The 17,474-nt window shown below is 37.7% G+C and overlaps 4 protein-coding genes across 4 annotated transcripts; 1 reads left to right on the forward strand and 3 right to left on the reverse strand.

Annotated features, from left to right (window-relative positions):
* Window positions 1-64: 64 nt before the first annotated feature.
* LOC106397044 (pectinesterase inhibitor 2) lies at window positions 65-6,073 on the forward strand. The gene has a single exon (XM_048744347.1). The coding sequence runs from the start codon at window positions 80-82 to the stop codon at window positions 530-532; it is 453 nt and encodes a 150-aa protein (XP_048600304.1). The 5' UTR covers window positions 65-79; the 3' UTR covers window positions 533-6,073.
* On the reverse strand, window positions 1,049-2,511 carry LOC111201789. Its single transcript, XM_022694112.1, has 4 exons — window positions 2,099-2,511; window positions 1,636-1,832; window positions 1,272-1,535; window positions 1,049-1,086 (listed from the first exon to the last, which is right to left on the reverse strand). Exons 1-4 carry the CDS (start codon window positions 2,509-2,511, stop codon window positions 1,049-1,051), a joined length of 912 nt encoding a protein of 303 aa, XP_022549833.1.
* Window positions 5,946-6,938, reverse strand: LOC106397045 (stress-response A/B barrel domain-containing protein HS1). Its single transcript, XM_013837585.3, has 2 exons — window positions 6,632-6,938; window positions 5,946-6,337 (listed from the first exon to the last, which is right to left on the reverse strand). The coding sequence occupies exons 1-2, from the start codon at window positions 6,769-6,771 to the stop codon at window positions 6,154-6,156; spliced, it is 324 nt and encodes a 107-aa protein (XP_013693039.1). The 5' UTR covers window positions 6,772-6,938; the 3' UTR covers window positions 5,946-6,153.
* A 468-nt stretch (window positions 6,939-7,406) lies between these two features.
* On the reverse strand, window positions 7,407-14,490 carry LOC106401980 (E3 ubiquitin-protein ligase UPL6-like). The gene is made up of 26 exons (XM_013842609.3): window positions 14,081-14,490; window positions 13,710-13,807; window positions 13,501-13,628; window positions 13,007-13,118; window positions 12,677-12,857; window positions 12,363-12,545; window positions 11,990-12,172; window positions 11,782-11,863; window positions 11,536-11,654; window positions 11,133-11,428; window positions 10,907-11,003; window positions 10,596-10,736; window positions 10,413-10,496; window positions 10,229-10,315; window positions 9,905-10,045; window positions 9,676-9,801; window positions 9,454-9,552; window positions 9,175-9,242; window positions 9,011-9,077; window positions 8,690-8,860; window positions 8,501-8,590; window positions 8,294-8,374; window positions 8,126-8,199; window positions 7,947-8,018; window positions 7,782-7,871; window positions 7,407-7,661 (listed from the first exon to the last, which is right to left on the reverse strand). The coding sequence occupies exons 1-26, from the start codon at window positions 14,237-14,239 to the stop codon at window positions 7,595-7,597; spliced, it is 3,096 nt and encodes a 1,031-aa protein (XP_013698063.1). The 5' UTR covers window positions 14,240-14,490; the 3' UTR covers window positions 7,407-7,594.
* Between the last annotated feature and the right edge of the window lie 2,984 nt (window positions 14,491-17,474).

The raw sequence follows: 17,474 nt of genomic DNA on the forward strand, positions 1-17,474 counted from the left end.
CAAGAACTTTAATTCATAATTCTAGTGGATGCAATCAATCGCAAGCATCTATAAATACTTTACCAAAAAAAAACCAAAGATGGCAACAAATATGATGAACAAGTACGTACTTGTACTGTCTTGTCTGATCTTTTTTGTAATGACTGGTTCCTTAAACGCAAAACCTGCAGACATAAAAGCAATTTGCGGGAAAGCAAAAAACCCATCCTTCTGCACAAACTACATGAAATCAAACCCAAAGACATCAGGTGCTGATATCAAAACGCTTGCAACGATCACATTAGACTCTGCACAAACAAGCGCATCAGGAGCTATGAACAAGATTACACCTTTTGCCGAAAAAGAACCTAAACGCCCTTTGAGGAGTGGATACGTCTTGTGCGTGCAGAATTACAGGAGTACAATCAGATATCTCGGTGAAGCTAAGAAGAGCCTAGCGTCAGGAGATGTCCGAGGGCAGAACATCAATGTTTCAGACGCTATGAAATCATCTACATACTGTCAAGATGAAATGTTGAAAAGTCAAAGGTGATCCGTCGGTTGTGAAGGACGGTGGTGATTTTCAGAATATTTGTAGCATCGTTCTTGTCATCTCCAAGACGATGATGTGATAAAAAAAAAAGGGCTACATGAAACAGTTATACATGTATGTTTTTTTTTTTTTTTTGAATGAATGTTAAATTGATTCAAAAAAAGCCTTGTTACAACTAGAGTTGCTTTAGCTTAGAATATACTCAATACAACTTTGTAACTAGACATAATTTTTGTAGCTATTTATACTGTTGTAGTAAACCAAAATTGGAGAACTCCTTCCCTCTCTTTCCCACATTTAGTTCTCAATAGACTGAGTTTATTTCTTACTTCTTTATCAACGAACTTCTTCAGACACGGCAACGGAAGTGGCTTGTCTCCATGCCTAATCTTATTTCTTTCTCTCCACAATGCATGTACACTCGCCTGAAACGCATATCTGATACAGAATAAACTGTTCTTCTCCCGCCTTCCAGTCGAGATCAATTCCACAATCTCAGACCAAATATTTGTAAATTCACTTCTCAGAATCCCTCTTACAAGATATTCCCAGACCTGACCAGAATATGAGCACTCATAGAACAAATGATTCCGTGTTTCGACAGCATTCTTACACAGCACACAAGTCTCATCAATATCCTGAGACCACCTAGATACTCTATCCATAGTAGATAGTCTATCTAATTTAGCAAGCCAGGTTATGAAAGAAAATTTTGGAGAGGCTTGGGAGAACCAAATACCTTTTGCCCAGTTACAGGTAGACTTAGTATCTCGTATAAGCATCCACGTTTCCTGGGTTGAGAATGTCGGTTTAAAATCTGATTTCCTCTTCCATAATGCAACATCCTCAGCATTACTTCTCATTTTCTCCTTTACTGCCAATAACTCTTCTTCTATCTCATTAAGCTCCAGTGTACGGTGCCTTCTTCTTCGTCTTGCACTAAACACTGCTTTCTCTACCGTGGCTTCACGTTTTATCCCCATATCGATGATCCCTCTATCTCCTAATATATCAAACAGTACTCCTTTAGTAGACCAGTTATCATACCAGTATGATATGTGTCAACCATTCCCCACTTCCTTTCTATAAAACGTCTTAGCCACCTCTCTCATTTTCAACATCTTCCTCCACATCCAAGAGCCCATTTGAGTTTTGACTTTCACTTGCCAAAACCTTTTCCCCTTTAATAAATTCTCTTTTATCCATCTCTCCCATAGAGATTTTCCCGAGACCATCCTCCATATTAACTTCAACCCATAGACCAGATTTACATCCTTCAGCTCTCTTATCCCCAAACCACCTTCATTTTTTAGACAACAGACATCTTTCCATGCTACTTTTGCTCATGTTGTTTTGAGACTTGGACCAGTCCAAAGAAAAGCAGAACAGAGTTGCTCCACTTCCTTCAAGCACTTACTTGGGAGTCTAAATACTGCCGACCAAAAGTTCACAATACTCATCAAGACTGGTTTTATTAATTGAAGTCTTCCTGCATATGATAAAAACCGACACGTCCAAGTGTTGATCTTGTTTCTAACCCTTTCAACCAACGGAATATAGTCTTGCCTTCTCATTACCTGAGTCATCAGAGGCAAGCCTAAATATCGAACAGGAAGGGTCCCTTCAGCAAAGGAAAAAATCACCAGTATTCTACTTCTTTCAGCACTAGAAACTCCCGCCATATATACTGTTGATTTCTCGATGCTTATACTGAATCCCGACCAAGCAGCAAACTCATCAAACACAGACAATGCTCCTTCAATTGACTCCTTAGTACCTTCCACAATCACCATCAAATCATCTGCAAAGCAGAGATGGCTAAGAGCTAACGATTTACATCTTGGGTGAAATGTAAATTTCCTTTCTTTAGCAGCTCTATCAATCTTGTGGGAGAGGATATTCATACAAAGTACAAACAAATAAGGAGAGAGTGAGCATCCTTGTCGCAAACCTCTCTTACTCTGAAAATACTCCGCCATCTCACCATTAACTTGCACTGAGAAAGATGGAGTTGTAATACACAATCTTATCCAGTGGATAAATTTCTCAGGAACTCCTAATGCCACTAAACTCTCCAATACAAACCTCCATTGAACTTAATCAAATGCTTTGGAGATATCAATTTTCATCAAGCATCTTGGTGATATGTCCTCCTTATGATAGTCTTTGACTAACTCCGACGCAAGCAACACGTTCTCCATCAACAGTCTCCCCTTAATAAAAGCAGACTGATTCTCAGTTACTATGCGCGGCAAGATCAACTTCAATCTATTCGCCAATAATTTCGATACCACTTTATAAAGAACATTGCAGCAAGCTATGGGGCGGTAATCTCTCATCTCCATAGAGTCCACTTTCTTTGGAATCAATGCCAGAATTGTAGAGTTTACACCTTTGGGGAGGAAACCATACTTGAACACTGATTGAACTGCTGCAGTGAAGTCCTCTGCTATTACAGACCAGGTAGTTTTGAAGAATTCACAGGGGAAGCCATTTGGACCCGGAGACTTGTTTGAAGGCATAGCAAAAAGCACTTCTCGGATCTCCTCCATTGTTACTTCTGCTTCCAACAACCTGCACTCCTCAGAAGTACATCTGAAATCAATCAAATTTCTTAACTCTTCCTCCGTTGTGCTTACATAAGTATCAGGGGACTGGTTTTAAAACTCAGAAAAGAATCTCTCCGCTTCATTCTTTATCTCCAACTGTGTTTTGACCGTGACCCCATTCGGAGCATTTTGAGCATGGTGGGTTTTGATTGCGTTATAGAACGTTTTGTTGTTTTGATCACCCACATCTAACCAGTGGAGTTTCGCCTTTTGCTTTAGATAACCCTCCTCTAGACTCGCAATGTGTAACCATTTCGCATATGCTTCTGCCTCTTCCTGAACCGCCACTTCACTAGGGTTTGATAATGTTCTTTCCTGCTTCTCACATAATTCTTTATAGGCCTCTACAACTCTCTTTGGTAGATTTCCCATCTTATTTCTTCCAAGTTCTCTTATAAGCGGCTTCAGATTCTTCAGTTTCTTTGAGAATCTGAACATAGCAAATGTTTCTTTGAGAATCTGAACATAGCAGATGTAAATTGATATAGCTTCGGAGTAGAATCCCAATACTCTTTTACCATCGGTAGAAACTCTGGTAAACCTCCAATAACATTTACATACTTGAACGGCTTCTTTAATTTTTCTCTCGGAGGAAGTACTTGAACCTTACAGCGAAGATGATCGGAACAACCACCAGCTTCTAATACAGAGAATGCATTAGAGATATGTAACGCCACATCATTTATGAGTACTCTATCCAGCTTATTGCAAATAATACCTTCATCCCTTTTATTACACCATGTGAACTTAGGTCCCTGATAGCCCATGTCTGTAAGGTTGCAATGCAGAACTTTCCTCCGAAAATCCCTCATACCTCTCGGAATTCTTCCCAAGTCTTCAAACCCTGAACTTCCCTCCGCTTCAAGTATCTCGTTAAAGTCACCAATAACAATCCATGCCTTGTTGTGAAACAGCATAGAATTTTTATGGTGACATAAATCTTCCCATAGCTCCTTTCTATTTTCTACCAGATTATTCGCATATACAAACGTGCAAAAGAACTCATCCTCCTCTTTCAATCCAACAGAACAGGTGATCATCTGATCTGTCTTATAAACCGGAGACATTCTAACAGATTCGCTTCAAACTAACCAAATCCTTCCACCTTGACTGTGCTCATAATTAGTCATCGAAGACCAGCTACTAAACACCGAGTTTAACACCTCCGTAGACTTCCTTTCTTTCACCCTTGTTTCAATTATACATCCAAACTTCATCTCATTATTGTTTACCCACTATTTTACAATGGAATGTTTCAAAGTTTTGTTGAATCCGCGCACATTCCAAAAGAAGCTTGACATGCTAGTGTTTACGGCGAGAAGAGCTTTTACTCATAGGATTTACATCCTGAGTCTTAGCCTTCTGACCTCCTCTCAACCCCTTCTTCTCCCCTGCTATGTTCTTTACCTTCTCCTGCTGATCCAGAATACTATCTTCTAACAGATCATCCTTTGACCTTCCTGACTGATCACTCATTTCATTTTCCTCTGCCTCCATAGCATTCTGTTCTCCCGCTGACATTTCACCTTCCTCCACTTCTTCCACATCAAGCACAGAATATTTGGAAGCAGATATCTGAATCTCCTCCATATTCTTCTGCAGTATCGGCATTTGAGACCTTCTAGTCTTAGTCGGTGAAACCAACGACCATTCCTTAATCTCCTGACCCAAATATCTACCCTCCTTTTCCTGTATTTGATTACTCTCTTTCTGATCACTACTTCTCTTCTCTGTCTCCTCTATCCCCACAATTTCTACCTCCACCTCTTTAACACTCGTACTCTTGTTATTCGAGGTTTGTTTATTCCCCTTACCCTTTGTTCCACATACTTTCTCTACATGACCCCATTTGTCACATGAACTGCATCTAGATGGCAGCCATGGATAATAGAACTTCACTATAAACTCCTTACCCTCCTTTGTGAAAGTGATTTCTTTTGGAAGGACCTTAGAAACATCAACCTTCACAAATACTTTAGCCACTTCTAGATTCGAACAAGATATAGTCTCTGAATGTAACTTCACTGGGAATCCCACTGTGCTGGTGATGAAACTAAGCGCCTCCCAAGAGAACATGTGGAGTGGAACTTTCTCCAAATATACCCACATTGGAATTGCTTCATCTTCCTTTTTCTCTTCCTCAATTGTTGGAGTCCACTTTGAGACAATCATCGGCACTCCTATTATATTCCACATACCTCTTCTAAGAATCTTTTATCTTGCCTTCGGATTTGGAACTTTGAATCTCATCGCCATGTCATTAACCTCATACACCTCCACCTTTGCAGCTTCATCACCATATCGCCATATCTTATTTAACACCATATGAACTTTCCCGACATGAGGAGCGCGATCCAGAAATTTTCCAATCACAAAGTCTTCCACAATGGTGTTGGACTCGCAAGTATCTCATCTGGAATCTCAACCCTATGCTTCCCATCTTCATTCGAAACCTCAACTTCATATTTCGTCAACCTTTTCTTATCTTGAGCCACCGATACCCAGCTCAGATCTACCTTCTTCAAATCACCACGATCTTGGTTCCTTTCAATCCGATCTTACACCCCCATCTCCTTAGTCACCTTATCCCCCCTTTGGATGCTCCGATAAATCCGGCGGCGGCGCCGACTCCGAATCCATCACCGTAACTCTCTTCACAGTCGTATTCGAAATCGCCAAAATAATCGCCTTACTCAGAACGCAGCGTTTTTTAAAAAAAATTCGTTATACATGTATGTTACATATACACAGTCAATAATTAACCTATAGTTTCTTCCCTATTTATTTTTACATAGCTCACCATATCACCATTAATTATGGATATAATACAAGATATTAAGAGACACAAAAGTACTCAAAATCATAAAAAAGAAAACAAGCAAACCCTCACGATCGTTTACACACTTGGTCTGATACAACAAAAAAAAAGAAAGAGATTGACAGAAATAACGCAGGCCGTTACATCAAAAGGGAACATACTTTATTGCAAAGAAAGATCACAAGATGATGAATTTAAACAGAGGTAGGCTTGTAGTCTATGACCAGCACTTTATCCAAGCTGCCTAGGAACATGTTGGCGAACTCAACGTGAATAGGATGAGCAACGTACTCAGCTACAGCTTCTTTGCTATCAAAAGTGGATTCAAAGATGTGTGTGAAACCTTGATGCAGATTTTCTATGCTCACATCTTTTCCCCTACAAAATTATTATTTTTTATTACATGAATTTAAGTTTAAGACAGAACTAATAAAAAATCAGTAAAGACAAGAGAAGCATATTCTAACAAGATTCAATCAGTTTGGTTTTATTTCTTTGCTATTAACCTTATCCAAAAGCATACTTGGTTAGATGATCAAATTAAGCAAATTATATAACCGTAGAGATGCAATTCAGATCTAGGTTTTGGGATAAATCGTGCGCTCATGACAGTAATCCCAATAACAATCAGATACAAAATCAGCAGAAATGCAAGAGAAGAGATTTAATTACCAGTGGAAAGCTTTCATAGGTTCGATGAGATTGACGAGATTCGCGTAGCCTTTGATAAGTTCATCGATCTTCTCTGTGGTTACGTCATCTTTGAACTTGGCAAGCAGAACGTGCTTCACTGGTCCCTTTGCTTCCTCCATTTTCTCCCTGGGATGATGCTCCAGTGCTCTCTCTCGCTCTCTCTCTCTCTCTATTATGTCGCAGTTTATATAAATGACGGTCGAGATCTGATCTACAAGAAGACTTTTGTAATAAAAACGTGCTAAACAGTAAACACTAGCGTCGCATTATTATAAAAACTTTTTTGTTTTCGATTCAGATAATAATGTTGAAAACCGATTAATACCTGAGAAAATTTCAGGTTCAATTCCGCTCTGGTTCTATACGATTTGTTTGAATAATTTATGTTAATTAAGATAAATATTTTGGATGATTTAAAAATTTTAGAAAAATATTGGACAGTTTGAATTTCTCAGATTAAATATCAAGTAGTTTGGATAATTTGTGATATTTCAGATATAAATATCAAGATGATTCATCCTTTTAAGACAATTTAATTTACAAATAAAATTTTATGATGTTTAGTTTTTTCAGAACTTAAAATAATTAATATTTTAAGTATATAAACTATGTTTTAAAATTTTGAGTACCACTTTCGCTTTTTTTATTTCAGAGATATAGTGTCCACTCAAATATTTACAAAATTTGTTTCGTTTTCAATTGTTTTTTTTTTTTGAAATCTTGATGACTTGGTTCGCTTATTCTCCGGCCAAAATGTTCCGTTTTCTTTCCTTTGTATTATGAGTTGCACTCAAGATATATTTACCAACATCCTACAATATTAACAAAAACAAAGAAGACAAAGCATGCTTTCAATTCTTTTCTTCTAGGTAGGTCTTCTATCAAGCACCCTCCTCTTGTCTTCAATCTTTTTCTCCGAGTGATAAAACTCACAAAAGCTATTCAGCTCAGATCAAAGCCTGCTTCTGCGCTTATGGCGTACATCAATTTGGTCTCAAGTTGCTCTTTACTGCATCATTCGACAAAAAAAAAAAAGATGTTCAATTTTCTTTCTCCAGAGTGATTTATTCGAGACAAATGATGAAGTGCAAAAACCAAAGGAGATGATGTGTTATGAGAGAGGACAAACCTTTGATAGGGTGGGAGCTTAAGAAGGTTCATACAAGTGGCTGATGTCGGTAGTCTATCAACTGCTTCATTACTCACGCTACCACCAGCCCTGAAACACACATGATTTATCTTTTATACATTGTGTCACTTCCCAAAGCACTATGTTGAATCTGTGTAAGGTTACCTCTGTATACAGAATGCAGGTTCCAAGTACTTGAAACCGAGCAGTGGTCCTCTTGAACAACCCGTTACAAATCTGAAATTAAGGATGTCAGATGTTAGTTACCCTCTCAGTTCCGTTCAAGAACACACACAAAAGACTCCTATGGAGACTGAGTAAAAAAGTGTCATAACTTGACTTACTTCAAGAACTTCTTCTGGTTTTCGGTTGAGAAGCTTTTCATTACTTCCCAGAACATATCAATCACATAATGTCCCTGTCAATAACACAACAACGATGCAATCATATAACAATGTTTCAAACACACAATGGGATATGGTATTTTGGATGACAAGGAAAGAATTACTCACAGCGTTGTAGCCTCCAGAATAATTGGTGTTCTCTCGCAAGTCGTCAATATCCAAACTATCAGCTGAACCAGATATGAGAACCTGTAAACCAAACCCCACAAACGGTAAGAGACCTATCTCTTCATGCTCTTTGAGGAAACAATTAACAAAGCTGGCATAATAACATATTTTATTTTTAACCATCTAAAGCATAGGATCAATGGGCACCTGGAGCTCATGTTCATTAAACATGTCTATCCATTCCCTCGGAATGAGTTGCTGAAACCCCCTCAAGAAATGAGAACTCTGCTGACGTATCTACAATATAAAAATGGATTGCATCAAAAGCTATTGATTTTACAGGGTGCACTGAAGTATGATGCTAAGATAAACGAGAGGAAAGTGGTTCCCGGGTACCTGAAAGTTTAACCGATGATTGGAAACCAGATGAATGAAAGTTATAACATTCTTATTTGTGACTCGCATGTCTTTGCCCCCTGGAAGTAGCTCTTCCTCTGTTCTCTCTCCATACTCATTGTTCAGAATAACAAAGTAAAGCTCCAAGTCTGATATATCACCCTTATAACGCTGCAAGTTTCATAATATAACTGTATTACATAAAATTGGTGGACAGAGCTCAAAAGAACATCCAGAAAACAACCAGGAACATGACTATGCATATAGCTATTTCTCGGTTCCACGAAGCAACGGGAAAACAGAATGTCGAGAAAAACCAACCTTCAGAAATATAAGATGCCGATACAACTCAGGATCCAGAGAGGGCAGATCGTTCAAATAGTTGTACCTAGCCAACGAAAAAGTAGAAGCTTTAGAGTATTCACAAGGTCTAGGCGGGATTAACAAAAAAAAATGAACTGACAGGAAGTTGAGGTTTATAGTACTTTTGTTTCAATTTGCTGACGAAAAAAGTTGCAAATGGTATATCAACTAGAATCCCTTCAAACATAGCCTGCAACAAGATACAATACATTTAGTGAGTCTTATATAACAGATGGAAATCAACTTTAATAAAGAAAAAAAAGCCAAATAAAACAAATATATATGAAAGCATCAAGACAATTATACCCCAACTGTGCTATTTGCATGATGAATACATGGCGAGAAGAACTAGTAAAGGAAAGATTGGTGACTTATACGACTTTCATACTCAAATATCCTACTTTTGCGAGAAGACTGCCGAGAAAATGAAAGAAGTGGAGATGCTGTCCATGTATCATTCCTGATCCAGGATTAGGATAAAGCATGTGATCAGCGGTTTCCTGAAAGAAAGCATGTTGGAGATTTATAAAGAATTATAGATAGACTACATGCAAAAATGATGAAGTGTGGTAAATTATGAAATCCACAAAAACTTGAGTGAGCAGAGCTATAGACATACGGACCTTAAACAACCCATATTGCACATCAAAGGCTGCTAGGGTAATTTTCTCCATAAAGTCTTTGAAAATGCCACCACCATCAATACCGGCTTCCTCAACTCCGAGTTCATTGACAAATGTCACACGAATCTAAAGCGACACAGGAAAGAAAATTTGCATTTTGCATTTTGCATTTTGCATTCTGAACAAGCAATTGCTTGAAGACAAGTATCTGGCAAGAGAGAGAATTTACTGGTCCTCGGAGATCATCCTCTGACAATGCACTCATTTGATTGTAAGCATCATCCAAGATGTGATCTCTTCGTATTCTAAACCGATTTCCAGCAAACATTTCTTCAGATCCATGACTCTGCCTCGCCGTTGCTAATTGTGTCTACAAATGATGTTCAGCCAATAAATGCAGCCGCAGCAAAGTAATCAGCGACAAATACAAACATTTTTTCTCCCATTTAAAGAGATTACTCACGCATGTATACGCTAATTAGCACACCTAGGTTCCTCAAATCCAACAAATGACAATCCATCACCAGATATACATGCCCTAACAACCACTCACTGTGAATATTTTGACTCTGCTTGTAAACGGAATCAGGAAAGGAGCCTGCATCAGTATGTAGCTGGCTCTTGTACCTTCCACTATAGCCTGGAGAAAGGGTTTTCAATGATAGGGGACAATTAAGACCAAATCATTCAAGTTAACTAAGACCAAACAGCTAACAAAATCTAAGTGAAGTAGTCACCTGAGTGATAAAATATTCACGGACTGTATCAGCTTGAAAGTCGGTCGAGGAAGTGAATTGTTGCCGGTTGTTCCAATCTTGAAACTGCCGAAAGATTTCATCAGCAAAGAGAATAAAATGAGCAATTACCTTCGCCAAGTTATACTGACTTACAGCCAATATATCTGTGAAGAGAAAACTGACCTGTGAAAGTAACTCGGCGACTACAACCCCAACCCTGTTCTGAATTAAGTCAACACGGTTCTTCTTTGAGAGGTCGTTGGAGACAGATTTCCCAGAGTTATGTTGCGTAAGTGGATTCACCCACAGTAACTGCCATAAAGCCTGGAATAAACGCGCATACACAAAAAGAAGTGGAAAATTAAATGCATGGTATATTAGATGCTATTAAATGCATGTCTTAAATTTTTTGTCGCGTGTCTTTCATATCTCCTAAAACTCATAGCATCAAAGTTACACGATTTACTTGATGAACCCGTCAAAGAAAAACTTACTTGCTTGAGAATGATGATGAGCAACCTGATATCTTGTAGCGATAGTGGCTTTCCTCGTTCGTAAAATTCCTCATTATCGACAATCGTAAGCATATGCCTGATCAGTGACAACAATGTTAAAACAGATTTAAGTATTAAACCACTTCACTTCAATTGATAGTCATACGAGAGATTGACTTTCACGTAATACTAAAGAAAATTTGACATTAAATCAAGCAAACCTTACTTATAAACAGGACAAAACACAACCAGAGGTAATAGCCAACCCGGGGAATCCGCTGGAAGATAAGCTAGGACACTAGGCATGGATGACCACTTCTGGTTCTCATGGCATCGCTTCATATAATTCCACAACACAGCTACAAGCTCGGTTCTATAAGCCATAACTGTCATTATTCGCTCAAGAGGGAGAATGTTGAATGCCGCATACAGAAAAGAACTGCCTGTGCCAATAGCTAGTGCTTCTTTATCTTCGTCATATGACTGCGTAACACCCGAAACTTGATGGAACAAAATATTTGTCTGCATAGTTGGCAATAAAATAAGTTATGTTAAAATTAAAGCGTCACTTGGTCCAAAGGAAGAATAGCACTCTATGTGGTTTCATATGACAGGGAATGTGTACATACTAACTGCAGAAGAAAACGTGAGTCTATAGCATTGGTAGTTATCTGCTGCTCCAAAGTCCTATTCAAGACTAATTCTTGTACATCGTCAATCAACATATCATCATCCTCTTCAGAAGAGCCTGAACCACGAAAAAGTACATTTCCATTTCAGAATAAGATCAAATTCATGAAGAACTACTACGAGCAGAATCGAAAAAGAACTTAAGAATAGCAAACAATGCCATGTAAAAGAATAAAATGTCATACTATGTCTGCTTTCTCTTTCTGATGACTTAATAGGAGGAAGTGTCTCCAATAAGAAAGTTGCAACTGATGCAATGTCAATTGCCTGGTCAAGATAAAGAACGAAGACAAAACAGCATTAGACTCAAACAGATGTGGGAGCAAATTGTGTTTAAAAACAAATAAACTGCACTAAGAAGTAAATAAACTGCACTAAGAAGTATGAACCTACCATGTCCAATGAACATTCAGGCTGTGACAAGACCACGTTTGCAATTTCCAATGTATTACCAAGAAGACAAGCATAACCAGGAAATTCTGTGTTTGTATCTATTGGGAGAACATGTGTATCCTTTTGGATACATAAAGCCATCTGGTGAACGTAGTGTTGACTTAGACTTGGGTTAGCAAAGACCTGGACCATGAAATTATGAGTTTGCCAAAGTTTGAATGAATAGATGCTGGCAGGTGGATAATATTTAGCTCAGTGTTAAACATAAACTTGGGGGAAAAAAAAAAGCTGTCATTTTAGCCTACATGATACTGAATTTGCTATGTTTAGTGTCTGTATATCCGTGACTAAAAACATGAGTTGAGGAACTAACCACTTTCAAGTTTGGGAAGAGCTGCCATATAAAGGGTATGGTAAGGATCATAGATGAGAAACTCCAACGTGGATCAACAACAGGGCAGCAACATGGCTCACGGCCAACGTGTGGTACTACCAGAAACAATACACTTTCTAGCGAAAGGATGCTGCCGTTCATAGTCGGACTTCTTGAGCCTTCCTGCAAAAAACAATGATTTGTTTCAAAGGAGAGGTTGCCAACTAAGTAACATCAATCCGAAAATGTGCCGTAAATTAGAAGAACTAGGTGGTGGTGGTGGTGGATAATCATGGGGAGCTATTGGAAATTACCTTAGCCGTAGTCACAATTTCTCGGACCAGTTTGAATATGTTTCTTTTCTGTAGATAGCTAACTATTTTGCAAACCCAAGGCAGCTTAGGATCTAGCAACAACGACATCGCATCCATCAAGATAGCTGTTGAAATGGTAGCTTCTTCGGGAGTAACTAAGAGCTGATCCCTTAAACGTTCCCTGCTTAAATCATAAGGATGCAGAACTAAAAATTCAATAACAGAACTGAAAAGCCATGAGATAAACAACAGTTGATCACAGTCTGATACCAGAAGGGCTATTTCTTGGATATGCTATACAAATGAGAGAGAGCCAAAACAAAAACTTACCTATTCTGATGTATAGCCTCGATGCAGGTAAATGCAAGTTTCTTTACTCTAAAATCCACCGTATTATGCTCAGTAGAGTAGTCCAAGCCAGAGAAAAAGCTTAGAATGTCACCTGTAAAACGATGAGAAGTTCTAACACCATTAAGCAAGAACCCACACATGAATGAGAAGAAACTAGAGAAAAGATTGTTTTTAAGGGAAAAAAAATAATATAATGTAAATCTGCGAAGATGTAAACAGCAAACGGGAGAATTTAATTTAGGGTAAGGGGACATTCCTCACACAACGTTCTAATTTAACGGCTCATAATATACACATGGTAAAGAAGAGTAAAAAAAGCCATTAATAACTAATAAAGAAAAAAACGAAGACTCAGGCTATGCTTCCTCTTACACAAGAGTTGACTAGAGAGTTAAAAGCAAACTGATCAACCCCAAGAACGAACTGACCAACAGGTATCAACAAAAGAAACATGAATAGATATTGTAAAATACCACAGCTGTGCGCAAACTGTCGCAGTAGACGACACGTCTCCACAAGCATCACAAAATCTCCCGAGCTTTGCGCCTTGAAGAAAAACAGAAACTGAGGGAGGAAACTAGAAGCTGGCTCAAAGCAATGCCTGAATGAAAAAAAGAAAAGGTACTCAATAGGGTCAAAAGACAAATAAGTAGTAACCACAGAACAATTTTAAGCAAATTACCTATCGACATTCTGGCAATTATCACCATAGGTTTCACAGAAGTCACGCCTCACCTTGAAGCGCTCAATGGCCATTGATCTTCTACCTCTAAAGAATTTCTAAAAAAAAAAACAAAAAAAAAACTAGTCAGCACCTAACCAACAACAAAAGGAGCATGAAACGTTGAAAAAGCTATTAACTTTAGCCAAAACACATGTTGCATCTTCAGCGAGAAGCAAGTAGCAATAGAAATGTATTTAATAAAACTTCAATGCTAATGAAACGTGGATATAAATAAAATTAAGCTCAACATTCATTCATCCAAAGGCATATGTTTGGTTCTACATTGCTTAGTAAGCACACACACAGTCTCTCAATTGAAGAATTTTGACCTGAATTTTGAGGGCGGCGGAGTTGTGCTGCTTCTGCAGGAGACGACGATTACGCTCCATCCTGGTCTGCTCAAGAAGCCTGCGAGCATCTCCCTCCTTGGTGCTCCGGCCACCTAAATCGACACGCTTCCGAGTCGACGGATCGCCGGAGAAAAACATGGTTTTGGAGCTAAAACCCTAGAATTAACAGTACACGATTCTTTCCAGTGTACGCTTCGATGGGAGCCGAGGGATGTGATCGGTGGATAGCACCTTGAGATGGTTTCTTTCCAGGTATATCTATATACGATCCCGATTTTGAATGATGGCGTGCAAAGAGGAAAGAATCTAGCTGAGAAATTTTCTGGACGAAGCAAGCCGACTTGCTGAACAAAAAAAAAAAAAAACCTCTACATGAAGCAGACGGAAGCTTCGTGAGTCATACGACGTCGTTTTCGCATCTTTTGAAATGTAGTATAAAATTTAGGCTGGGCTGGGTTAGGTTAAAGATTGGATTGGGCTATGTTGGGCTGGGTCGGGTCGGGTCGGGTCGGAAAATCCTTTATGCTAGAAAATATACTTTTGGCTAGCTAGTTGCTCTTTTTTTTTTTTTCGGTAAAAATGTTAAGAAAAAGGTGGTTTCACCTCTTTGCCGGGAAACCAAATATTGTAAATAGTTCCTCCCAGCGCAAATTGAACATGAGTGGCGGAAATTACAGTTGCAACTCCTTTACCACTAGACCAACTCGACGTTGTTAGGTGGTTGCTTTTCTTTTTGTGAAGGTTATTTTATTGAAACATGGCTATGAATTTAAGGGATCATAGAGTTCAAAGAAGCAGTTTTAGATAGAGAGATACGCGTGCATTCAGATATTAGCTTTTGAGGATATATGTTAAGAGCTAATCATATTATTAGAGGCAAGAGCTATGACTTTAGACCATGATTAATTCGGAGTTTTTAGAGTGGGGTTCTTAGCGGATCTTATATTTTTTAGTTAAAAGTTAAGAAACAGTTTCTTAACTTCCGCTAAAAACCTCCTCCTAAGAACCCCGGGTTAATCATGCTCGTAGACTTTATACTAGTTTGAAAGAGATATATGCATATCCACACAAATATTGGCCTTTTAATGTCATTCCTTAGAACTATTTTTTGTTTGACAATTTTTTTTTACCTTTGAAATATTAGAGGCAAGAGCTATTTTTTGTTTGACAAATTTTTTTTATCGAGTAGAATTTTTTAATTTTTATATTTTGTGTATAATATTTATTATAATTATTATAGTTTTTGCTAACAATATTGAATTTGTGAAATTACATAACTATACACTTATACCATAGCCATTTCACACATTAATTTTAAATTTTATTCCTAACTTTCATAACATAATTTTTTTCTTAATATTGTGACTATTGTCTAATAATATATAATTATTGCTCAAATTATATACTAAACAATGATATTACTGTTTTTCATAGCGAATATCAAATTATAGTTCAAATTTTAGTATAAAAATGTATATTACTATTATCTAATTGGAGATCAATTAGGCAATCAATCTTAATGAAAAAGTATTATTAAAACAATAGCAATTTAAAAGGCCCGTAGTAATCAAACCAAATGTTACAAATTATTAGATTTTATTAATAGTCGAGGCCCAAGACCTAATTTTAAAAGACTAATTGCATTCTACACACAAGCTTTATGCTTTAATTAACAAAATACCCAAGAGCAGATTTGTGTGGGGGTGAAACCTGCAAGTAGGAGAAGAGAAATGACTAGACTGCCCTTATATTGCATAGAATTGATTTACGTTAGGAATGTTAGAAGCTAGAAGGGGTTTAAAGATAATTGAAGGTTTTCGTAATGATTAGGCTAAGTATAATCCCCCCGTCCCAAGTAAGTGGGACAAGTAATTTCGGCCAATCAGACGCGATTGAAGCTTCCGAGCACCAAATGCGATTGAAGTTTGCATGCAATTGAAGTTAGCTGTGTAAGAGAAAGCAATATCCATGAGCTTTATAATTTTACCAAACTCCATGGACAAAGCATTGCTAACATTAGAAGAAGAAAAATACTGCCATGGTTTAAGAAAAGAAAATCCCAACCTTTGTTCACGCCGCGACCAAGATTGTTATTTTCTTTAAGCGGGTCAGTTATATTAGGAGACATCCTTTGAAGGGAGCAACGCAGAGGGTGGTTGCGGAAATACGGGGGTTTCATCTTCATCGGTCAGTTACTTCAATAACAAAAGTGGTTCAAGATTGAAGCTCATCTGATGACGTCAAACACTCCTTGAATTTCATAAGACCATGTTGAGAAGATTAAACATTTGGATGATTTCTTAGTGTATCCGACCGTTGGGGCGTCTTTCATTTGATATGGTCATGAGCATCATAACAGAATTGTAGCTTTCTTCTCCATGACAATTGTTACACAATTTATTAGCCTATGAATCAACCAACTTAATATCTTCTTATCACGTAAGGAATTGTAGCTGGTTATAAAATTTTGTCATGACTAAGATATTCTTTAGATCACAATACAACAAACGATTATATATTACATGAACTGTTACAAGTGGAGTTAACAAACCAAAACGACCAGACCCCTTGCTAACTCCCCTTTTTAACAGTTCCGATAAAAGATTAAACATACTGCTATCATCCAAATTCGGTTACTAAAATGTTTAGCTTTAACAAAACAAACTACCAGGCTAACACACCAAGTAACCGACCAATGAAGATGTAAGCCAGCAACAGACACTTCATTACACCAATAGTTATAAGTGAACTTATCAAACCAAAACAACCAGACACATTGCTAAACTCTCGTTTTAACCGTCCCGAGAAGAGATAAAATATATACTTCTATCGTTCAAGGTCTGTTACTGAATTGTTTAGCCTTCAATCGCATACGAACTGCATTCACATTTGGTGCTCGGAAGTTTCAATCGCGTCTGATTGGCCGAAATTACTTATCCCACATACTTGGAGCGGAGGAATTATACTTTACCTAATCATTACGAAAACCACCAATTATCTTTAAACCCCCTCTAACTTCTAACATACCTAACATAAATCATTTCTATGCAAAATAAGGATAATTTAGTCATTTTTATTTTCCTACTTGCAGGTTTCACCCCACACAAATCTGATCTTGGGTATTTTGCTAATTAGTTGATTCTTTTAGGATAATAGCCTAATTGACTCTTTAAAACATCTTAGATAAAAAAAAAACTCATTTACCTTTGTTGTCTTTTTTTTTTTGTCGAGACCTTTGGAGTCTCTTTCTAGAAATTTGAAAGTTGGAAAATATCAGAACATTAATGGATCTGGGACTTTATTCTCAGACGCTATATCTATTTTCCGTATCCTGTTCTCAATACTCTTTTGTATTTGCAAACCCTAAACTAAC

The sequence above is a fragment of the Brassica napus genome, chromosome C1 (assembly GCF_020379485.1).
Source record: "Brassica napus cultivar Da-Ae chromosome C1, Da-Ae, whole genome shotgun sequence".
Lineage (NCBI taxonomy): Eukaryota > Viridiplantae > Streptophyta > Magnoliopsida > Brassicales > Brassicaceae > Brassica > Brassica napus.